This window comes from Carassius auratus, unplaced genomic scaffold (genome assembly GCF_003368295.1).
Source record: "Carassius auratus strain Wakin unplaced genomic scaffold, ASM336829v1 scaf_tig00024134, whole genome shotgun sequence".
NCBI classification, from domain to species: domain Eukaryota; kingdom Metazoa; phylum Chordata; class Actinopteri; order Cypriniformes; family Cyprinidae; genus Carassius; species Carassius auratus.
In genome coordinates, this window is record NW_020525319.1 from 95,502 (window position 1) to 115,746 (window position 20,245).

The following is a 20,245-nucleotide window of genomic DNA, read 5'->3' on the forward strand; positions in this document are numbered from 1 at the left end:
GATAGACTTTATAACTAAGCCTGGCTATAGCTCAGTTTTTTTTATTACTTGGAATTGTGCCGTTCTTGTCTTTTCATTTGTGCGCTGTGGTGTGGTTTCCTGTTCTGGCTGTATGGTATGCGAATGGCAGTTTTTCGGCCATAACCAGCCCGCTTCTTCTCGCACCCTCTCTCACCACTGCAGACAGGAAATCAGACGCTTAAAAAAAGGACGCCAGAAATATGAAACCGTGGGTTTGTCTTTTAATCATTTTTAACATAACACATTACAAGTCAAATGGTACAATGTACTGTACAGTAAGTAAATAGGATTGTTGTAAATGTCATCTCTTTGGATCAACCAATATACAAATCTGTCAACTTTACAATGCAGCAACTGATCGCAGGTGAGCTGTGTAACAAAAAAGCAGACTGTTTGTTGCCATTATGCTTTTTTTTTTTTTTACAATTCGTCCTGTCAATCATCAGCTCCATGTTATATAAAATAGTGTAAGGATGAATAATCCATTATTTATTTTCACCTTTTTTCCAGAAGTCATGGTAATAAGCAAGTACTAAAAATAGAAGGACTATATTGCTAAACAAGTTACATAAAAAGCTTGGAATGCAAGACTTACATTAAGCTAAAATATATCAAACTACAAGTGGATTTTGTCCTCTGCGGACGTACCCATTTTCTCACTAAAAGCCGAAAGAGCATTTTATCGAATCATTTTTCCTTTTCTTAAAAGTCCGATTGTTTTGATTTACTCTAGCTTGGTTACCTAATAATTTCCCTTAACATTTCTGTTATAGGTACCAACTAGTATTTGGGGAATAAAAGACAAGTGCATTGATACAAGAGAGGAAAAGATCATTTTAACTTGGTTAATCTGTCTTGCTGGTTAAAAAAAAAAAAAAAAAAAAAAACTAAAATCAGATGTGGCGCAGGTAGTTATTATATAAAACTTCATTTGAACCAAAAGTGCTTTTTTGGGGGGCAGAGAGCTGGGAATAATTTCCCACCAGTTGAACCTGCCAGCTTGCTTTTATAAATGCTGACTGAAAACACCTCAAAACAGTTATAGATGGAGATGGAAAAGGCTTTTGCTTTGTTTGTGGCATTGATGATTTGATCAAGTTTCAGAATTCTGAGATTGATTCTGAGCATGTTACTCTAACATCTATTATAATAAGATTAAATGACTTCCTCATATGTATGACAAGACAACATTTGAAAAGGGCCAATGCAGTTAATATTAGTGAAAATCTATCTAAAATACTGTTACTCTTTTGGGAGAGGAGGAAAAAAAACAATTCACATAAAGATGAATACACTCTACACATCAAACTAATGGCACATACAAGATCAAATACAAAATTAAAAACATATAAACATACAAGGCTGAAAAATACTCTCTTTTTTTTTCTTCTTTTTTTTTTTTTTAAAGGTTTAAAAGTGCTAGAATTCAGATCAGCTCACAGAAAACCCAGGGAGGACAAACTCAAAAATTGCCAAAAGCCTTATTTTGTTGTTAAACATATATCCTCCTATTTCTTAAAAATAAATTATAAATTATATCTATATATAAAAAAAAAAAAAGTTTTGATAGCTTCAAGCCTAATACGAGAATATGTTCAATTCTATTGTTTTGTTTTATTTTAATAAATTTTATAATTTTGTCCGTACACATTTAGAATGTCCAGTTCCATTCATTTTAAATGTCCTTATGTTTTTTTTTTTTTTTTAATTCTTATTATTATTTTATTATTTGTTGGGAAAATGTCCAAGAATCCATGAATGCCTGTGAATCATTATCAGCCCACTGATAATGCAGGATGTTTATTGCTTTCTAATGAAACAATTATTTCTAAAAGAATCACTCTTACCGTATAAGCTACACTAACTCAATTATTCTTTAGTTAGCAATTGTCCAAAAAGAAGTTTCTTCTCCCCAGGTTTTTTTTTTTCTTTTTTGTATGAAAAAACAAACAAACAAACAAACAAACAAAAACAAATAAATGAGGTGATGCGTTGTGTTGTTTTGAGGTCCTGTTTCAACGAACAGAATTAATATAATGACAAAACGACTAGGCAATATCCCAATCAAATGTCCCATGCTTTGAATGTCAAAGACCAGGCTGGTGACTTCTTTGTGTCTCTTTTCAGACCCTTTTCATAAAATGTTCATTCGAATCAAAGCAGCTGAAGAACAGAGAAAACGGACAAACATGTGTACTACTGTGCATGTTTTCTGCTAAAAGATCATTTGCAGTTTCAAATGTTTCCAGAGTGGTCTATGGTTGCTGGCAACCACAGCACAAAGAGCAGCATAATATTGTTTCGTCTTAGTTTTGTGATGTGGACTTTTACCTTTCTATGGTCTTTCCTGCTTGGGAGATATTCACATTCACTATACACACAGATGTGGACACAGAATAGATTTACCCAAAATGGATTATGTGAAGAGAAAGAAAATGACTGCTGGTACTGCTGGTCATCTGTTTCTTCCTCACATGGCCATTGGTAATGAATGATTATTTGGTAAGAACTTGTGCAGTCCACTTACTGTGAGATGGCAATTTATAAGAGATTATATGACAAAACCCCTCTTAACTCCTGTTTTCGTAAATCCAAACTGACCCTACAGCAATTGGAATTGTGGTTTCAGACATTTCAGTGCGGTTAAACCAAAGGCTCTGTACAACCAAACACACAAATAGACAGCATCAGTCAGGTCTGATCGAATACTGAAAAAAAAAACAAAAAAACATGCAAACTGAAACCTGGATCACATTTTGGGCCTCTAGTACTTGCTCTAAAGATTAAAGACTAGTCCATTCTACTGGATTATGCCACTATTAGTCTATAATATGCAGGTCAAATCCCATCCTATTCATCTCCTTTGACTCACACGGAAAAACAAGGAACAGGAAAAGCTATAGGGAAAAGCTAATACTTCATTTTGTTCAATATGATGCAAGATACATAATTCTGTAAACCTGCTAGACATTTATTTTTAAATCCATCAGCAATTTTTTTTTTTATACAACTATCTAAATTACAAAATGTACTTGAGAAGCAATTAAAATATATATTTTTGATGTGGTACTTTGTACACTGCAAAAGAAAATTGTTTTTGTTTTGTCTTTTTTTTCCATTCACATATAACAGGGTTATCATTACAAATGTACGTCTCTCTAAAATATAAACCTGACTAAAATACTTTTTTTTATTCTTAAAATACATATATTTTATATCATGATCTGGCGGGAAGAATGTGGAAGTGAGATATAGTTGTAGGAGATTTAAAATGAGTGCTGGAAGGAGGAAAACCATTTAGAGACTCGGATTGCTGTGGATTATTCAAAAGTACTTGGAGGATGTTTGAACTGTGTGTGTGTGTGTAATGGTAGTCTCTTTTCAGGAAGTGTGAAGGTAGAGTTGGGAAAGGGAGGAGGGGGTTTCAGTGGGTCACCTTGTCAACCCAAAGAGGTCAAGTGCCTTCTGCTGTAAACAAAGTGCTTCTTTTGAAATAAATTGTAAACCTGTAAGATTTTAATGTAAATTTCTTTTGATTTAGTTCTGTCAGTGTTCACATTGTACCAAATGAACAAAGTGTGCAGTTGTTTTAACCCTCTTTGCCTTTCTACTTTCAGTCCCTCTGCTTCTCTGACATAAAAACTAGTTATTTCACCATTCCAACAAATGTAAATTTGTATTTGTAACCAAAAGTTCTGGAGGAGCGCATTTTATATTATATTTTCATCTAATCAGGTACACAGTCGTTGTTCTTAAACTGCTTTTGAAACACTGATATGAATTTGTAATAATAGGGATTTGATTGAGTCTTGAATCAGATATAAACCCATTTCACTCCTTCATTCCTTCACTAATTCTTCCACTCCTGGCCATGAAGACGGTTTTAGTTTAAGGGCAACCAACTATTACCTGACTTTAAGCTTAACAGAATAGAGACAACAGAGCTAAGTCAGGCCTCACATTTGGAAAAGAAAACTAAATTCATATATCACTTCAAACTAGTCTTTCAGAGTCTCAAAGACAGATTAACTTCTCTACATTAATCTTTTTCTACTAATATTATTACTTTATAAAGTATGCAGTACCATGCCTTGTGGCCTACTGATGCTGCTGTCTAACTACACAATTTTAGGAGAGGGGATGGTGGGAGAGGTTCAAAAGGGTATTAAAAAAATCATAGCTAAAATTCAGACAGCCTAAATAAAAGCTCCATAATATTTCATATGCTTGTTTTCCTCCAGGCTCATTTAAAAGCTGTTGTGCGCTTTTGTTAAGGATTCTACGTGTTCAAGTGTTCTACCTCCACACCCCTAGGGGGAGCACTAATGCTCCTCTGCCCTGAGGCCCTGTGGCAGGCCAGGGTTGGGGTGGGGACCTCATTGAAAGGCCTGGTGAAAGCGAGGCAGAGTGGTCGTACTGAGGCTAGAGCTGAACACTGGTGGGAGTGGGTGCAGAGACCCAAGACTGAGACCCCCACTGGAGCCTGGTTGCTCCTGAGGTTGAGGTTGCAAAGAGGTAAGAGGCACTGCAGCTGTGGCAGCATGTGGTTCGGCAGCATGCGAAGATGCTGACGATGAGGAGGAAGAAGAAATGGTGGAGTAACCCATTACCAGTCCTCCTGAACTCATGGGGGCACTGTAGGGTGGCAGATTGAGCGGAAGAAAGCCCAGAAGATGAGAAAAATCCATGTTAGCAGCACACAAAGACTCAATGACAGCAGGGCTCTTGGACAAGAGTGTGTCCCCGCAAAGTTCATCCGACAATCCTGCCGAAGGTTCCATACCCTCCTTATTGGGCGACGCTGCTGAGTGGGGGTCGTTTGAGGGTGGCGGAGGTACCTGGAGTCCACTCTGTAGATCCATCAGGAAACTCTCCATCTCCAACTTCAGGGGCTTCTCCAGCAGGTATGAGGTAGATCCGAGCTGGTACTTGGGCGGTGGCTGAGGGTGCTGCTGTTGCTGATTTTGTAGGGTAGACTGTTGCTGATGTGGAGGTGGGGAGTGATGATGATGATGAGGGTGGTGAAGGTGATGATGATGTGGGTGATGGTGGTGCAGTGATGATGGCGGCTCCATGTGGCAACCTATTCCCATGGAAGTGGATAAAGACCCTGGAACCAGTGAGTGATGGTGGCCCACACCCGGATTGGACATAGCCTGGAGATGATGAGGGTTATACATGCCCATGGGAAAAGGGGTGGCACCATGGAAAGGCTTTGCCATCATTGAGTCCTTGGTGGGTCCCATGCTGCACATCATAGGACTTATCTCTTCTTTCACAGCACAAGGTGGAGAACCAGACCCAAGTATACCCAACATATCTGGAGACTCTGTCTTGATCTTCAGCAACTCCTGCGAGTGGCTCTTCTTGACATGCCGTGTCAGATGGTCCTTCCGCCCGAAACGTTGGGCACAGTACTGGCACAGGAAGTCTTTGCGTCCTGTGTGTACCACCATGTGTCGGCGAACATCCTTTCGGGTGTAAAAGCGACGATCACAGTGGTCACAGGGGTGTTTCTTCTCCTTGGTACCACCTGAAGACTTGCCTGAGTGGCTCTTGAGGTGCTCCAAGAGTGCAGGCGTGCTCTCGTAGCTTTGCAAGCACACCTTACAGGTAAGATCACCGGCTGTGGCTGAGTGCATAGCCATGTGGCGCTTGTAGCCCAGCTTTGTGTTATAGTGTTTGCCACACTCTTCACACTTAAAAGCCTCTTTATTGGGGTCGTGAGTCTGCAGATGGTTTTTCAGGTGATCTTTGCGGTGAAACATCTTTTCGCAAAATGAGCACTGATGAGTCTTCTGTGGGGAGTGTGTGGCCATATGCCTACAAAGTAGACAAAAAATAGTTTTTAGCTAAAGATTGACACATTGGAAATGTCTTACTGAAATGCTGTATTCATTATGCTCATATCAGATTGCAAGGGGACACTCTAAAGTAGGGGTATCCAAACTTTGTCCTGGAGGGCCACTGGTTCCAAAATGCCTCAGCACACCTGCCTGCTGTTTCTAGTATGCCTAGTAAAGCCATGTTTAGCTAGTTCAGGTGTGTTTATTTAGGGTTGGAATTAAACTCTTCAGGACAGTGGCCTTCCAGGAACAGGACTGGACACCTCCTGCTCCTGGATGAAAACCTTCCAGCATAGATAAGCTCCAACCAGCTACAACAAACCTGCCTGAAAGTTTCTAGTAATCCTTGATACATTAGTCAGCTGGTTCAATTGTGTTTAATTAAGGTTGGAGCTAAACTCTGCAGGAAGTTGGCCATCCATTAGCTGGGTTGGACATCCCTTCTCCAAAGTATAAACTATTTTATCAGTGGTGTCCAACCCTGCTCCTGGAAGACACATGTCCTGCAGAGTTTAGCTCTAAGGCAGCTACCTTTATAGTTTACAGTAATTCTCAAGATTTTAATTAGCTTGTTCGGATGTGTTTAATTAGGATATGAGCTAAACTTTGCAGGACAGTGGCTCTCCAGGAACAGGATTGGACTACACTCCTGTACTTTATACTATTTTAACCCAGAACAAACCAATTTCCAATGCTAGCCGTGCTACTGAGAGTAGTGTTTAGCTGAGAATCCTGTGCACTTATCTTCTTTACACTACAGACATACAAAAAAAATGACAGCAATGAGAGAAGAGAAGCATCTGATCATAGGGACGGAGCTCATGTTTTCATTTCTTCGTTTCAAAGATTTTTCACTCCCACCTATTATGTAATTGCCCTGGACAAATCGCATTTTTGTAACGACATTACAAAAATTAATTATTCTATTTAACTTGAAGTATACTGTGGCCTTTACATGCAAGTAGCACCTACCTAAAGAGCTTATATTTGGAGCTGAAAGCCTTTGGACAATGGGGCTGGGAACAGTGGAAAGGTTTCTCTCCTGTGTGACAGAACGCGTGGAGCCGGAGCTTGTCCTGTGAGCTGAAGAGGGCACCGCACACCAAACACTCTTTCCCACTGCCTCTCCCGTCCCTCTCCCTCTCTTTCTCGTTCTCTGCCTCTCTTTCTGTCCTCCCTGCAGCGGGACCTCCAAACACTTTGGTGGCGCCTCGTTGTTCCTTGTCCTCCAGCGTCAGTGTGGCAATATGGTGTGGGGCATCGGCGGCAGATGCTGCCATGGCAGCCCTAGGGTGCCGTTGCCATTGAAACTCGGCCGTGGCTGCCCTGCCTTCCAGGCTCTGGTTCGATATCGCAGCAACGTTTAAGGGGATGCAGGCTCCGAAATTGTCTGCTATGTGTACAACATGGGACCAACAAAAAAAAAAAATAAACAGCAGGCATTTTTAAGCATGTCAATTTATGTCTTTTCTTACACACATGTATGTCTTTTTTGTTTACCTTCACACTCTCATCCAGTCCCACCTGCCATGACTGAGGCGGAGTAGATGATGATAGTGCTCATCATTATCTTCACCCTTTCATAGAAATAAAAAACATAAAACGTTGATTAGTGTTTAACTTCAAATATCTGATTTCAGTTTATATATATATATATTTAAAAGTAGCACTTTAGAACAAGGTTTGTTAACATTAGTTAACTTGATCTAACTGTAAACAATACTTTAAGATCATTTATTGAACTCAGATTCACAAGTTGTATATTGTCCCATTATTTGAATTAAGAATTGACAACAAACAATATTTATGTATTACAAACATGATAATAAATCAAATAAGAATTTATAAATATTTACATGTATCAAGATTAATAAATGTTTTTTTGTTTAATGTTCATGGTTGATCAACAGACACATAAGCTCTAATATAATTTACAACAATAAAAGCACTATTTATCTGACATTATGGGTAAAATGTGCAACTGCCTGTGGGCATACTGTAACCAATCTAAACACATTTCCAATGCCACTACGCTAGCTAGAGGGCAGTAATGTACAAAACTGTTAATAAATTGGGCAGACACAGCAGTCGGCAGTTGTTCTCTTCTGTATTCTCATCAACCATTGAGGTGCACAAAGTAAGTTTGTGTGTCCATGCATTTTCTGTCATGCATGTGTGTGCATGTTCTCCAGTGTTATGAAACGGTGTAAGGCTCCTGTAATCCTAAAGCAAACACAGACACAAAGCTGCCTCTAGGGATGACAAATAAATTAGCCCTTAAATAGCACTACCTGTTTCACAGAAAAATGTATACTTGAGTAAAACCCCATGGCACAAGCATCCATTTAACATCAGTATGGAGTATTATGTATTAACATCCCTTTCCTGAAGGATGCATCACGTTGCTTTAATATTAATGAACATTATTTGGTATGATACAGAGTATTGTTTCTTTCTTAATCTCTCTATCGCTCGTGAGTTAACCTCTAGTCAGTGGCCATTTTGGTTAGAGTTCAAAATCCACCTGATCCCTGCTGACCACACAGTTTCTAATGTGGCAAAAACAAAGAGTCACATGAGCCTAAAATGTAAACACTTACAAACAAACACAGGTTACTCCTGTTATACAGTACACTAGATTTCATAACCAAACAATAAATAAGTATTTATTTGTTAATTAATTTGTTGAGGTCAACAATCAATACTTTTATTTTGCAGAGATGTATTAATTTGCTCTAAAGCGACAGCAACGGCTTTTGGAATCTCACAAAATATTAATTTCAAATACATGCGGTCCTTTTGAACTTTCTATTCATCAAGGAATCCAAATCCAAAATATAAAGCAGCACAACTATCTGGAACATTGATAATAATAAAAACTGTTTCCTGAAAACAGCCGATCAGAATATAAGATTGATTTCTAAAGGATCGTGTGCCATTGAGTAATGATTCTGAAAATTCAGCTTTGGTATCACTGGAATACATTACATTTTTAAAAAAGTCAACAAAAAAAATATATCTTACATTTAAAAAAAAAAAAAGAAGTCCAATCCAATCCAATCGCCAATGATAAACTTTATCCAAGATATTTTTTTCCTCACTGATTATCTTGTTTTGTTCAGATATTTGGTTAGGGTTAGAGTAGGGTTAGGGTTAACCCTAACCCTACATAAGTAAACAAGTTGCAAATGACAATTCTTGTTGACTTTAAAGGAGTATGTTTATCCATATGTATGTGGATAAGAGGAAGTGACAGCTGTGTGGCGCTGCTGCAGTCGTCACCCAGCGGGGAGGCTGCAGGGGGTGACACTACTCCATTCAGCTGCTCCAGGAAGCCCCGCGCCATTGTCACGCTTCTCCACCGCAAACATTCCACATGCATACACCCCATCCGTCACACAGCACATCTAACATGCTGTATGCACACTCGAATAAACACTGACTTGCACTTCTGACACTAAATCCAACACTACTATCCTAAGCTACCCAATACAAAACCGCGAGCATTTTAGCGTACGAGTGTACCCATGCAATCTGAACAGTCTTTGAGCGTTTCATTAGAGTTTGACACATCAGTTTGTGGGGGTGTGCAGTTTATATGACCCTCCTCTCTTTAGGCCACACAAACTCATGCTGCCACAGAGGGGGGAACTGGCCATCCATACTGGCTGGGTGAGTGTGTCTGAGGTTTTGTTTTGAGATTAAAGGGTTTTCACATTCCTCTGGCCCGGGGGTCAGAGGTCACCGTGTACACCATGCTGCCTCCTGTGTGCAGGTTTAACCCTTTCTGGCCGAAGGCAGAGAGCGAGAGAACAGCTAATTCAATGTCACAAACAGAGTCAAATACACTTTTACAAATACATAAGAAATCTGCACCCAATGAAATTAACACACATTGCCACAGAAATAGCCATTTTTTGCCAACTCAAGGGAACATTAACCACCACTTTATGATTATCCAATAAAATATTTTGCTCCGCTCAACTGAATTTTAAGTGTTGCTAATTAAATCAAACGCTTTATATCAGGTGTCTTTAACTACTATATGTTTCAATATAGTTTTATATACAATGTACTTATTGTGTACATGTTTTATTGCAAAACGCTGTTACTGAGGAGGGATACAGGTAGGGTTAGGGACAGGTCTAGTGGTTTGGTTAGGTTTTAGGGTGGATTAGGTGGAATAAATTGGTTCAAAAGTGAAATTATAGAAATTAAAGATTAAATTTAAGTACAACGTAAAACATGCATTTACACAATAAGTACTTTGAACAAATTATCTACCGTATTTCAATGTTAATAGTACATAGTAGTTTAAGACATTTAAAATGGGTCTGCTCAACTTGTTCATTTGCCATTTTGTATGTATCATAAACTTAAAAAAAACAAATTTATGTCCTAAAATGACTAAAAATCTTCAGAAGACTTAAAATAGCACACAGAGGGAAAAAGAAAATCTATTGTAAATTTAATTAATTTATTTTTTTAATTTTTATTTTTATAACCACTCTTATGGCAAACTTAGACCTTTTATACAATCAAAACTCTGTACACAATACTGTGGTAATTTGAAAACGTAATTTTAATGCAAAATATCAGTTCTTGGGCTATAATACTACCTGTAAATCTGCACCTGATTCAATGCAATTTACTCATTGCTACATTCACAGTACACACTTTAAACATTATAAAATAATTTTCTATCACTATAACTCTTTCTTTTTCAACTACATGTAAACTATCACTAAGAATAAAGCTTACAAGATGCTTACACAAAGTTGGCAGAATCATTTTCTATGATGTAACTATTTTGATTAACTTTAAGAGCTATTATGTACAGAGTATGACTCTTGTTGCAGTATTACATACATTTTATTGAAATACATAGATTGAATATTGACTCCAGCAAAATACTCTATTACTGAGAGAAATAGAGAGAATATTAAGAGTATATAAAACCTTAAATATCTTGTTTCCATTGAAAATTGTCAAAATATTTAGAGAGAGAATGAACTGGAGTGCCTTTTCTTGAATGCGTGTTTATGGAGCTATACACAAAAATGATTTCAGCTGAAATTAAGACTGTCTACTCCTGCCATAGAGTGACTTAAAAAAATGCAAATGTTTGTAAAACATCTACCCAATCAGAGAGCATATCAAAAGGTCATTGAGTGCACTTCTGGTGAACTTCCACCAGGGGGGAGGGACTTCCGAACAAGAAAGATGATTTGATTTGATCTGCACACATGAACAAACGTCACCTGTCCTGCACTCCAATAAACAGAATCTATTCACTCAAATCACAAAATAAAAGTCAAAATATTTCATTTGACATGCAAACCATATCAATGTCACTTATGGGCAAGATCAAATATACCGTACTCAGTCCTTTGGCAAATTAGAGATGAATAATACATGAAACCAATAAAAACGCTAAAATTGAGAGATTTATTCAGCAGAAAAACAGACATGGCTATGTGAACCCAAGTCTCAGGCTTCACAAGTCTCACGTCTGTGAGGGTTTTATTAACACAGAGGCACACGACCCTCAACGTGTTCCGGGAAAAAAAGAAGTTCAGTTACCAAAAATAGCTCCGTGAGTTCACCATACTGAGCTAAAGTGACAACAGCCGCGCGCGAGAGAGGGAGACGAGGGAGATTACGAGAGTGTGGTAGTTAAGCAGAGCAACAGATGGCACAGAGAGCGGGTGACAGACAAGAATGTCAGAGAGGAAGGAAAGAGGAAGGAGAGAAAGAGAGAGAAGAAAGAAAGAGCTCTCGGTCAGTGATAGTCACACAGACTCCAGAGGGGAGGATGGCTAGTCATGCTTTACTGACCACATTGACAAGGGATGACAGGCAGAGGAAGAAGGGGGAGCAACTGCAACAGGAGATGCCAGATATGAGACCTGCGGGGGACAGAGAGTATGTGTGTGTGTGTGTGTGTTATCTTCACGTTCAGGGGCTTAAACACAAACAAAGACAACTTTTAACCTGAGGGCCGGTGAAAAAGCACAATGCGCACTTTGTCCAAGTCATTTCGGACCTGTAGTTACAAATCAGCATGTGTTTATGTTCAAGCGCACTTTTTTTAAACACTCGTAGCTGTTCGACAATCTCTCTGGTCACACTTCTGTGACCCCACCCACGCGGTGCTCTCTGTGGCGCTTGCTGTGACGGACAGGTTTCACTTCCTCAAACAGTGTCCGGTTGGACTGTACTGAAATCTTAGCGGGGGTCGTGGAGAGCGGAAAGCTCTCCTCCAAGGTAAAGGCCTGCCAAACCATCAACAGTTACACTGCACTGGTCCTGGCTACCAGCACGGGATGTGGCCACAGTCTCCGCCCACCTCCACATTAAACACATGCACCAGCCTGGGCACAAACACAGGGAGACGCAGCTATACTTAGCCCCGCTGCGGTTGACCGTTACAGCAGGCCAGCTCACCTCATCTGCCTCGTGTTTGTCTCATTAGAACAGATTTGATTGGTGCGTTTCATTCTTCACGATCGCTTAGGGAAGTGGTGAAGTGCACTGTGTGATTCTTCAAAAGAAAGTGGATGACTAGCAACAAAAAGGACCATAAACAAAAAGGCACAATAAAAACGCTCTATATAACAAACTCACGCACTACATCTTGAATCCTTTGCAGTCGTAAGACAGATATAAGTGAGGAAATCCATGAAAGTTTGTGAATCACTTCTAAAAAGTATTTAAAGTCATAGCTCTCAAATCTAGATATGCATTATTTATATGCAAATTCATTTCTAGGTTAACTGTCTCTTTAAAGATGTCATTAATGCATGGAGAAAGCTAACCATTAGCATTCCGTTTAAATTCAATGGGAGATGCTTGGCTGCCACAATCTCTGCTCATGTGCATGGTACTTTCAGAAGCAGTTTTTAATTAATACTCTATTATAATATAACGAGATGTATAAACGAACTGCCAATCAAAAGTCTGCCTGTGTGTAAAATCTTCTCGTGTTTTTACATTAGTCTCTTATAGCTCACCAATGCTGCATTTATTTGATCAAGAATACAATAAAAATAGTAATATTGTGAAATATTATAAAAATAAAAAAAAAACTAATATTTTTTTAAAATATTAAAACTTTAATATTTTCATTTATTTAAACATATAAATAATTCTTGTGATGCAAAGGAACTTTCAGTCTCATTACTCCAGCCTTCAGTGTCACGTGATCCTTCAGAAATCATTATAATACAGTACATAATACAATCTTCTGTATAATGTTTTTATTGTCACGTTTGATCGGTTTTATACATCCCTGTTGAATAAAACTAGGAATTTAAAATAAAAGAAAAAATTAAAGCAGCAAACTTTGAACGCAATATAATTCAAGAACGGTGCTTTTATCCTATAAAATGGTGTAGTTACAGTATGACCCCTTGAGTCATACAATGAAATCTGGATATTATGGGTGATGACTTACTAAAAATGAAACCGAGAATTAGACCATATTTTACTAAAAGTGATGCACACCTGAGAAAGGATGAAAGTTCATGCACAAATCAAAGTGAGAGACTGTGAGGAGAGCAAACTACTCACAGAAACCTACGGCTCAAGAATAACAATAGTTTATTTGCCCATGACTAACAAGCACAAAGGTGCCACAACAGATCCTCTCCGTCCCTGATGGCAACAAAATCACACAGCACAGCTATCTGGCTTGCTTTCACTCCCTCTCTCTTGGTGTGCCATTAGTGTGGTTAAAGTGAGCAAGAAAAATAAACAGATTAAAGTTCTATTGAGGTAGGATTGCCAAAGAACAATTCATCACACCATCCAAAAACGCTTCACTGAGGATCTCTCCCATCACCGTGACAGAACAGACACATAAAGCTATAGCTTAACACCTTTTCAAAAATGTATGAAACTTAATAAATACTAGCACGACTTTAACATTTAAAGGGATAGTTCACCCAAAATAATAAAAATAAATAATTCTGCAATCTGTCATTTACCGTCTCTCCGGTCGTTTAAAACCTCTATGCTTTTAATACACAAAGGAAGATATTCTGAAGAATGTTAACAAAAATACATTGAATACTGGTAACCAAACAGCTACGGCGACTTTTGACTTCTATTCCATGGACAATAAATAAACAAATAGACAGATATTATTTGCATAAGAAGTCATTTCATCTTGAATATTAAGGCTCAGCTTTATGTCAGTCATTTTTCTGGAAAGTCTCAAGTTCTCAAAGTCTACAGAAGAAAATAAGTCATACAGGTTTGGAATGACATGAGGTTGAATAAATTACGACAATTTTCGTTTTTAATTATTCATTTGCACTGAGCAAACAGAGTCTTTTAAGCAACACTGCATTCAAGGTTGTGTTCTATTTTAAATACAGCCGTGGTTAAATGACTTTGTTAGACACTACGTAACTAAGTGACTATATTCACAATACAGTACAGCCTTGAGTGCTTTACAGCTTTTCTACATTAGTTCATGCATATCAAAAATTTTAAGAATTAATGATAATGTTATTTTGTGAGGAAAACGTTATTAAACAGCCATCATTCTGCTGGAACAGTGATCCTACACTAGTGGGTCACGACCCAAAACTGGGTTAAACAAGGTTAATATTTGGCTTATCGGGTGCTGAACAGTGATATACACAGCAGGGGAGTAAGAGATGTTCAGCATCATAGCTGTTAGCACACTGTGTTCTTCCCCAGCTTGACTGGAACTATCCATTTTGTAACTCAGGACAAACAACACATTCAAAACTGCCCGCATAAATCTGAAAAGTCAGCAAGAAACGTTTCCGCTCCATTGATTTTATAACCACTGACCCCGCGGTGCACAAACGCCACAGAGTAAACAGCACTATCTGCATCCCCTTTCATTCATCCTTTCTTCACGCTGAAAAAGGCTCTCAATATACTTGTAGCACGAAGACATCTGGCCAACACACGGACCCCACTTAACGACGCCTGAGAAAAAAGGAGGGAAAAGAAAATTAACAGGCTTCACACACAAAGGCCAATTAAAGCGGGTTCCCTGCCTGATCTAATTTGTGGCCAAGCAATGACCGGGCAAACACGCCAGTGTTTAGCTGAAGGGGAGTTTTGCTTTAAGTCTGATTTTGGCTATCAGAAGCTCCAAACGCTGGATAACAGGAAAAGGCATGTGTGGAGTTAAAGACATCACTGCCAGATGCCTTTCTGATTTCCTCAGGGATTCCCCTTGTGAATGCCGAAACACAACTTTAAGACAGGACGGGATCTTGAGGCTTTTTGGTTTCCACATCAATGTAAATAGGCAGGTGATCTGAGGGCAGAGAGCCAGAGCGTGGTGGAGACAGATCAGAGGTTAAAGATATTTCAGGTTTTATATGTAGCTCTAGTGTATGTGGGGTTCACAGTGTGGGTTGATGTTGACGTGACTGTGAATGGTGTGTGTGTGTGTGTGTGTGTGTGTGTGTGTGAGTCAGGGGAAACCCCTTCTGGCAGGGAGTCCTGGCGCTGACACAGAGCTCCAGAACAGCAGGCATCCTGCCAGACGGCAACGTGCCAACTCTCTTCCTCTCTCTCCCGCACACTCCCTACCGCATCCCTCAAACATTTCTCTCTATTACAGCGCTTTAACGTCTCTGCTTTACATCTCAATCACTTGTTTATTATTTCATTCTGTCAATCCTTCAGCATTCTCACTCATGCGCTTCCTGAAATCGCTGTCAGAGACGCGGAGTATTTACTGGTAAAATGAATGACGCAGTCCAAAATCAACTGGTATTTTTCATTGTTTTTATTAAACTACATTTTTGTTTAAACTATTATTTTTCCGATTGCATATTTGTGACAGATGCTTGAGATGAGCAACTTCTTATGTCTTTGTAAAAGTGCACTGTTAATAAAAACGTGAACAATACTTGACTTTGTTTCCCAAATATGTGTTTTTATTAGCTTATTGTGAACATAAAAATTATAGACTAGCATCAAAAAAGCGTCTAAAAAAACAAACAAAAAAATATTATATATATAAATATATGTATATATATATATATATATATATATATATATATATATAAATAAACACACTATTATTCAGCCAGGATGCATTAAACTGATCAAAAGTGTCCATTTCATCAAAGAACAATTTTCAACATTAATAATAATAAGAAAGGTTTTCTCAAGCACCAAATCCGCATAAACATTTCTGAAGGATCATGTGACGCTGAAGACTTTGCTTCACAGAAATGAATTACATTTTTAAAATATATTCTAATAGAAAACAGTTATTTTAAATTGTAATAACATTTCACAATATTACTGTTTTTACTGAATGTTTGATAATTACATTTTTTTTTTCAAATATATACAGTCTTGCTGAGCAGAAGAGACTTTAAAAACATCTAAAAATGTTATTGACCCCAAACTTTTTAACAGTAGTGTATATATATATATATATATATATATATATATATATATATATATATATATATATATATATATATATATATAAATATTCACACACAATATCCTTTAAGCTTTATATATACATTGAAAAACACCAGTTAATACTTGAAAGTAAAGTAAAAAACTAGAACCATAACCTCACAAATAATGGAAATAACCTGATGTTGAAACTGTTGTGTTGCTTAAACCTTTAATCCTAAACTTCTGCAAACTTTTAATCACCTCTAAATTGTAGTTTTTATTAGTCAAAGCTGCCAATGAAACTCAATTACTCCCTCGCAGAAACATCTGAACTTCTATTTAGACGTCTCTAATCAAACGGCGTTTCAAACAAGTGCAGATTTTATTTTAATGACATGAAAATATGCACACTAAAATCTGCTGTTTCTTCTCTCCCTTGGTTCTCTTTTTATCTTTCAGACACGGTCAGCAACAAACAATCTCCAAGTTAAGCTTCGTAAGCGGCGCTTAAAACAACAGGCATTGTTGCGACAACCCTTTTGTTTACAGATAACTGCAACACTTTACAATAGACTCTCTCTCCCTTTCAGCCTTTCCGTCAATCAACTCCAAAGTTAGCTCTTTTTTTGTTTACCTCTCCCTCCTTTCCCGTCTGTGTTTCGAAGGATGTGCAGTAAAGAGACGAGGAGGAGGGGAGAGCGAAAGTTGTAAAAATAACATTCCTGCATAAACAGGCTCTGAAAATGGTGGCGGGGCAGAAGGCATTCCTCACATTTCTTTCCAGACGTGATCAGTTTCTGCATCTCACCGTCGGACGCTCAGTCAGAGAAGGATGACATATTGATAACCCAAACAACATCTGATTTGAGAGGCTATTTCACACTGATAACTATATATAGTTTGTTTAACTATTTTTCAGTTTTAATAATTTTATGGTGCTTTTGTTGTTTTATGCATTTCTATATTTCTATATAGCCTCTACTAATTTTTATTTCACTTTTGGTATTTTAAATGTTTTTTTTTTTTATATTATATATATACTGAAAACTTTTTCAGTGTTAGTAATTTTATTAGTTCAGTTTGTTTTTTTGTTTTTGTTTTACGTTTCATTAGTTTAGTTTTAGTTATTTAAAGGTCCCATTTTAAGCGCTTTTTTGTAGCTTTGATTGTGTTTACAATGTGCAATATAACGTGTTCATGTTTCGCATGTAAAAAAACAGTATTTTTCAAACAATTCACCTATCTGTATACTGCTGTTTTCACTGTCACAAAAACTGTGAAAAAAATGAGCTGCACATAGTTTTACATGTGCATTATAATTTTCGGGAACCGAGTTAAACATAAATTGTAACCATTAATCTCAAAGTACAGCGTTCCTGGGAAGCCCAAACAAAGAGGATTGGACTCCAAGATAAAAAAAAAAACAGCGTTTCAACGACATGGCGACAAAAACAAACAGCTCTTCCTTCTTCTCCGTCGGAGCGCAACAAGGCCACGCCCCGTTTGTGAATTCATGTTTGTGTTTGTGGTGGTTAGTCAAAAAACTGTTTTAGTGACGTCATTACTACAGGAACTAGAGGGCTGTAGTCCAAACGGGTCGTTTTTTGTAGGCAAATTCTGTTAAATCAAATATCTCGCTTGGCATTGAACTTTGAGCTTAAGAATTTTACAGATATTATTTATACTCTAACAACAACATTACACACTAACTAAAGTTTAAAACATGGAATCACGAAGAAGAAGGGTACATTAAGTACATTTAAGCTGCCCGTTTTCAAGGTTGGTTTTTTGGTAGAGCTCACAAGGACTAAGTAGAAATAGAAAGATATTCAGGGTCTCACCAAATTTGATACACAAACTACACACTCACATTCACAATAGAACCACAAAATAAGTCTCACTTGGTCAACAAACAAACACAGATTTCTATGGCCATATATCACTTTTTGTTTTCAGAGATCTCAGCAGACACAAGTCCTGTTCTGTGTGTGTAAAACGGAGCTTCTGGTTGAACCAGGGTCGGCACCAGTGCAGGTATTTGAAGACTTATTATCAGAGAAGAACAAGCATGAATTGTGATGCAGTGAGGTCTGGCCCTTCCATAAGGAATCTCTCGCAGCTTCTCTGATGACAGATAGAGATCAGCTATGCATTACAGCTCCCCTCCTCGCTCACACACACATAAAGACGTGCGTATTGATGTAGGCAACCAAACACTGGTGCACGAGTTCGCCGTACTGATCCTGCATGAGGGTAAAGAGAAAGAAAAAAGGGCTGTGGAGAGAAAGAGAGCGATGTGTGTGTGTCGGGGGGCGGACTCCCTGTAGGCCGTGAGGTGAAAGACACCGAGGCAGAGCAGTTATTCATTAAGACGCTGCTCTCTCTTCCTCTATTCTCTCTTTCCCCGGAGCTAAAAACACTTGTTCTCCCTTCAATGGCTCTCTAACCAGGGGTGGTCTTCCAGCCCACTACCTACACCCACCAATCAACACCACAACACTGAGCTGCGTGACTGTGTGCATGTGTATGTGTGCGTGCAGATAAATTCCTTTTCATGCACAGAGACATTAAAAGAAGGAACTTTAATACTTAATACTTACAATTGTCAAGTAGAAATTCTTATTAGAATTATTATTATTATTATTACTAAAAGGTCACAATTTATTTTAAGGTCCAGTTCTCACTTTTAACTAACTATTAACTACAACTTTAGCCTCAAACTCCTAACTGCTGCTTATTAATAGTTAGTAATGTAGTTGTTAAGTTTAGGTATTGGGAATAAGGATGCAGAATATAATCAGACAGAACATGTGCTTTATGAGCACTAATAAACAGCAAATATGCTAGTAATACTAGTCAACTGTGCTAAATTGTTACCATTAAAAATATAAAATTAAAACTTAAAAATGCAAAAATAAGATAGAAATATAGTTGTATGTATTTAATGAATATTACAATAAAACCTTATTAAGAATAATACTTATTAATTACAAAATAATAATCAAATTAACATAAAAATGTCAAATATAATTATATGTATATAATGATAATGTTATATTAATAGGTATATTAATTATTATCATTGTATAAAAATAATACATACATTTTACATTTGTAATGTTTTGATATTTAGATTTTGATATTTAACATTTTTAATAATAATAATACTAATAATAATGATGAGAATACACATCATCATTAGATGCATTATAATTATTTTGTTATTAAAATGATTGAATTATATATATATATATATATATATATATATATATATATATATATATATATATATATATATATATATATATATTTTTTTTTTTTTTAGCATAATTTATTTAATCAGTTCATTTGTCAGGGACAATGTACAAAATACATTTATCTTACAAAGAGATGTTTTGTACCAGAGTTAGCAAATGCTAATTTCCATCTGCAGTCCCGGGAATATTTAAATAATTTAAATGATAAGAATATTGAAATTATTGTGCCAAAAAGCAAAAACAAATCAATCGTTAAATATCAGACTGCATAATGATTATCAGACACTTCAGCATTAAAGTAATCTGTATCATTTTAGTCATAGATAAAAACATCAGTCTCTAGTAAAAAGACACGATCAGGACAAACTTGTTGACGTATAAGTGTGTGTGCACAAAACTAGCACCGAGGGGGAGAATGTCTTTCTGTTAGGCTGTGCGTGTGTTTGTGTGTGTGGCTTGATCAGAAAGGGTTTGGGTTTCACATGAACGGTGAAATAGTTAACAGACTGCTGCCTCAGTCCTGCTCACTTCAACTTTAACCCACACACACACACACACACAGGTTTCCATGTTTTATGGGGACATACCATAGACATACTGATTTTAACACTGTACAAACTGAATTTTCTATACCCTTACCCTAACCTGCCCACAAAAACTTTCTGCATTTTTAGAAATTTGAACAAACTAAGTACTACAGTGTTAAAC

At 37.4% G+C, this 20,245-nt stretch overlaps 1 protein-coding gene across 2 annotated transcripts in view; it reads right to left on the minus strand.

The window, feature by feature from the left end:
* Positions 1–224: 224 nt before the first annotated feature.
* Positions 225–20,245, minus strand: part of LOC113078060 (zinc finger protein PLAGL2-like) — a 34,250-nt gene continuing 14,229 nt past the window's right edge. The window contains exons 2-4 of one of the 2 annotated variants that reach the window (XM_026250341.1): positions 7,368–7,444; positions 6,840–7,257; positions 225–5,844 (exon numbers count right to left, since the gene is read on the minus strand). In XM_026250341.1, coding sequence (XP_026106126.1) covers positions 4,398–5,844; positions 6,840–7,147 — 1,755 coding nt within the window. In that variant the 5' untranslated portion in view covers positions 7,148–7,257; positions 7,368–7,444 and the 3' untranslated portion in view covers positions 225–4,397. Of the gene's footprint in view, positions 5,845–6,839; positions 7,261–7,367; positions 7,445–20,245 lie in introns of both variants that reach the window. The other variant, XM_026250340.1, reaches the window with a different exon arrangement.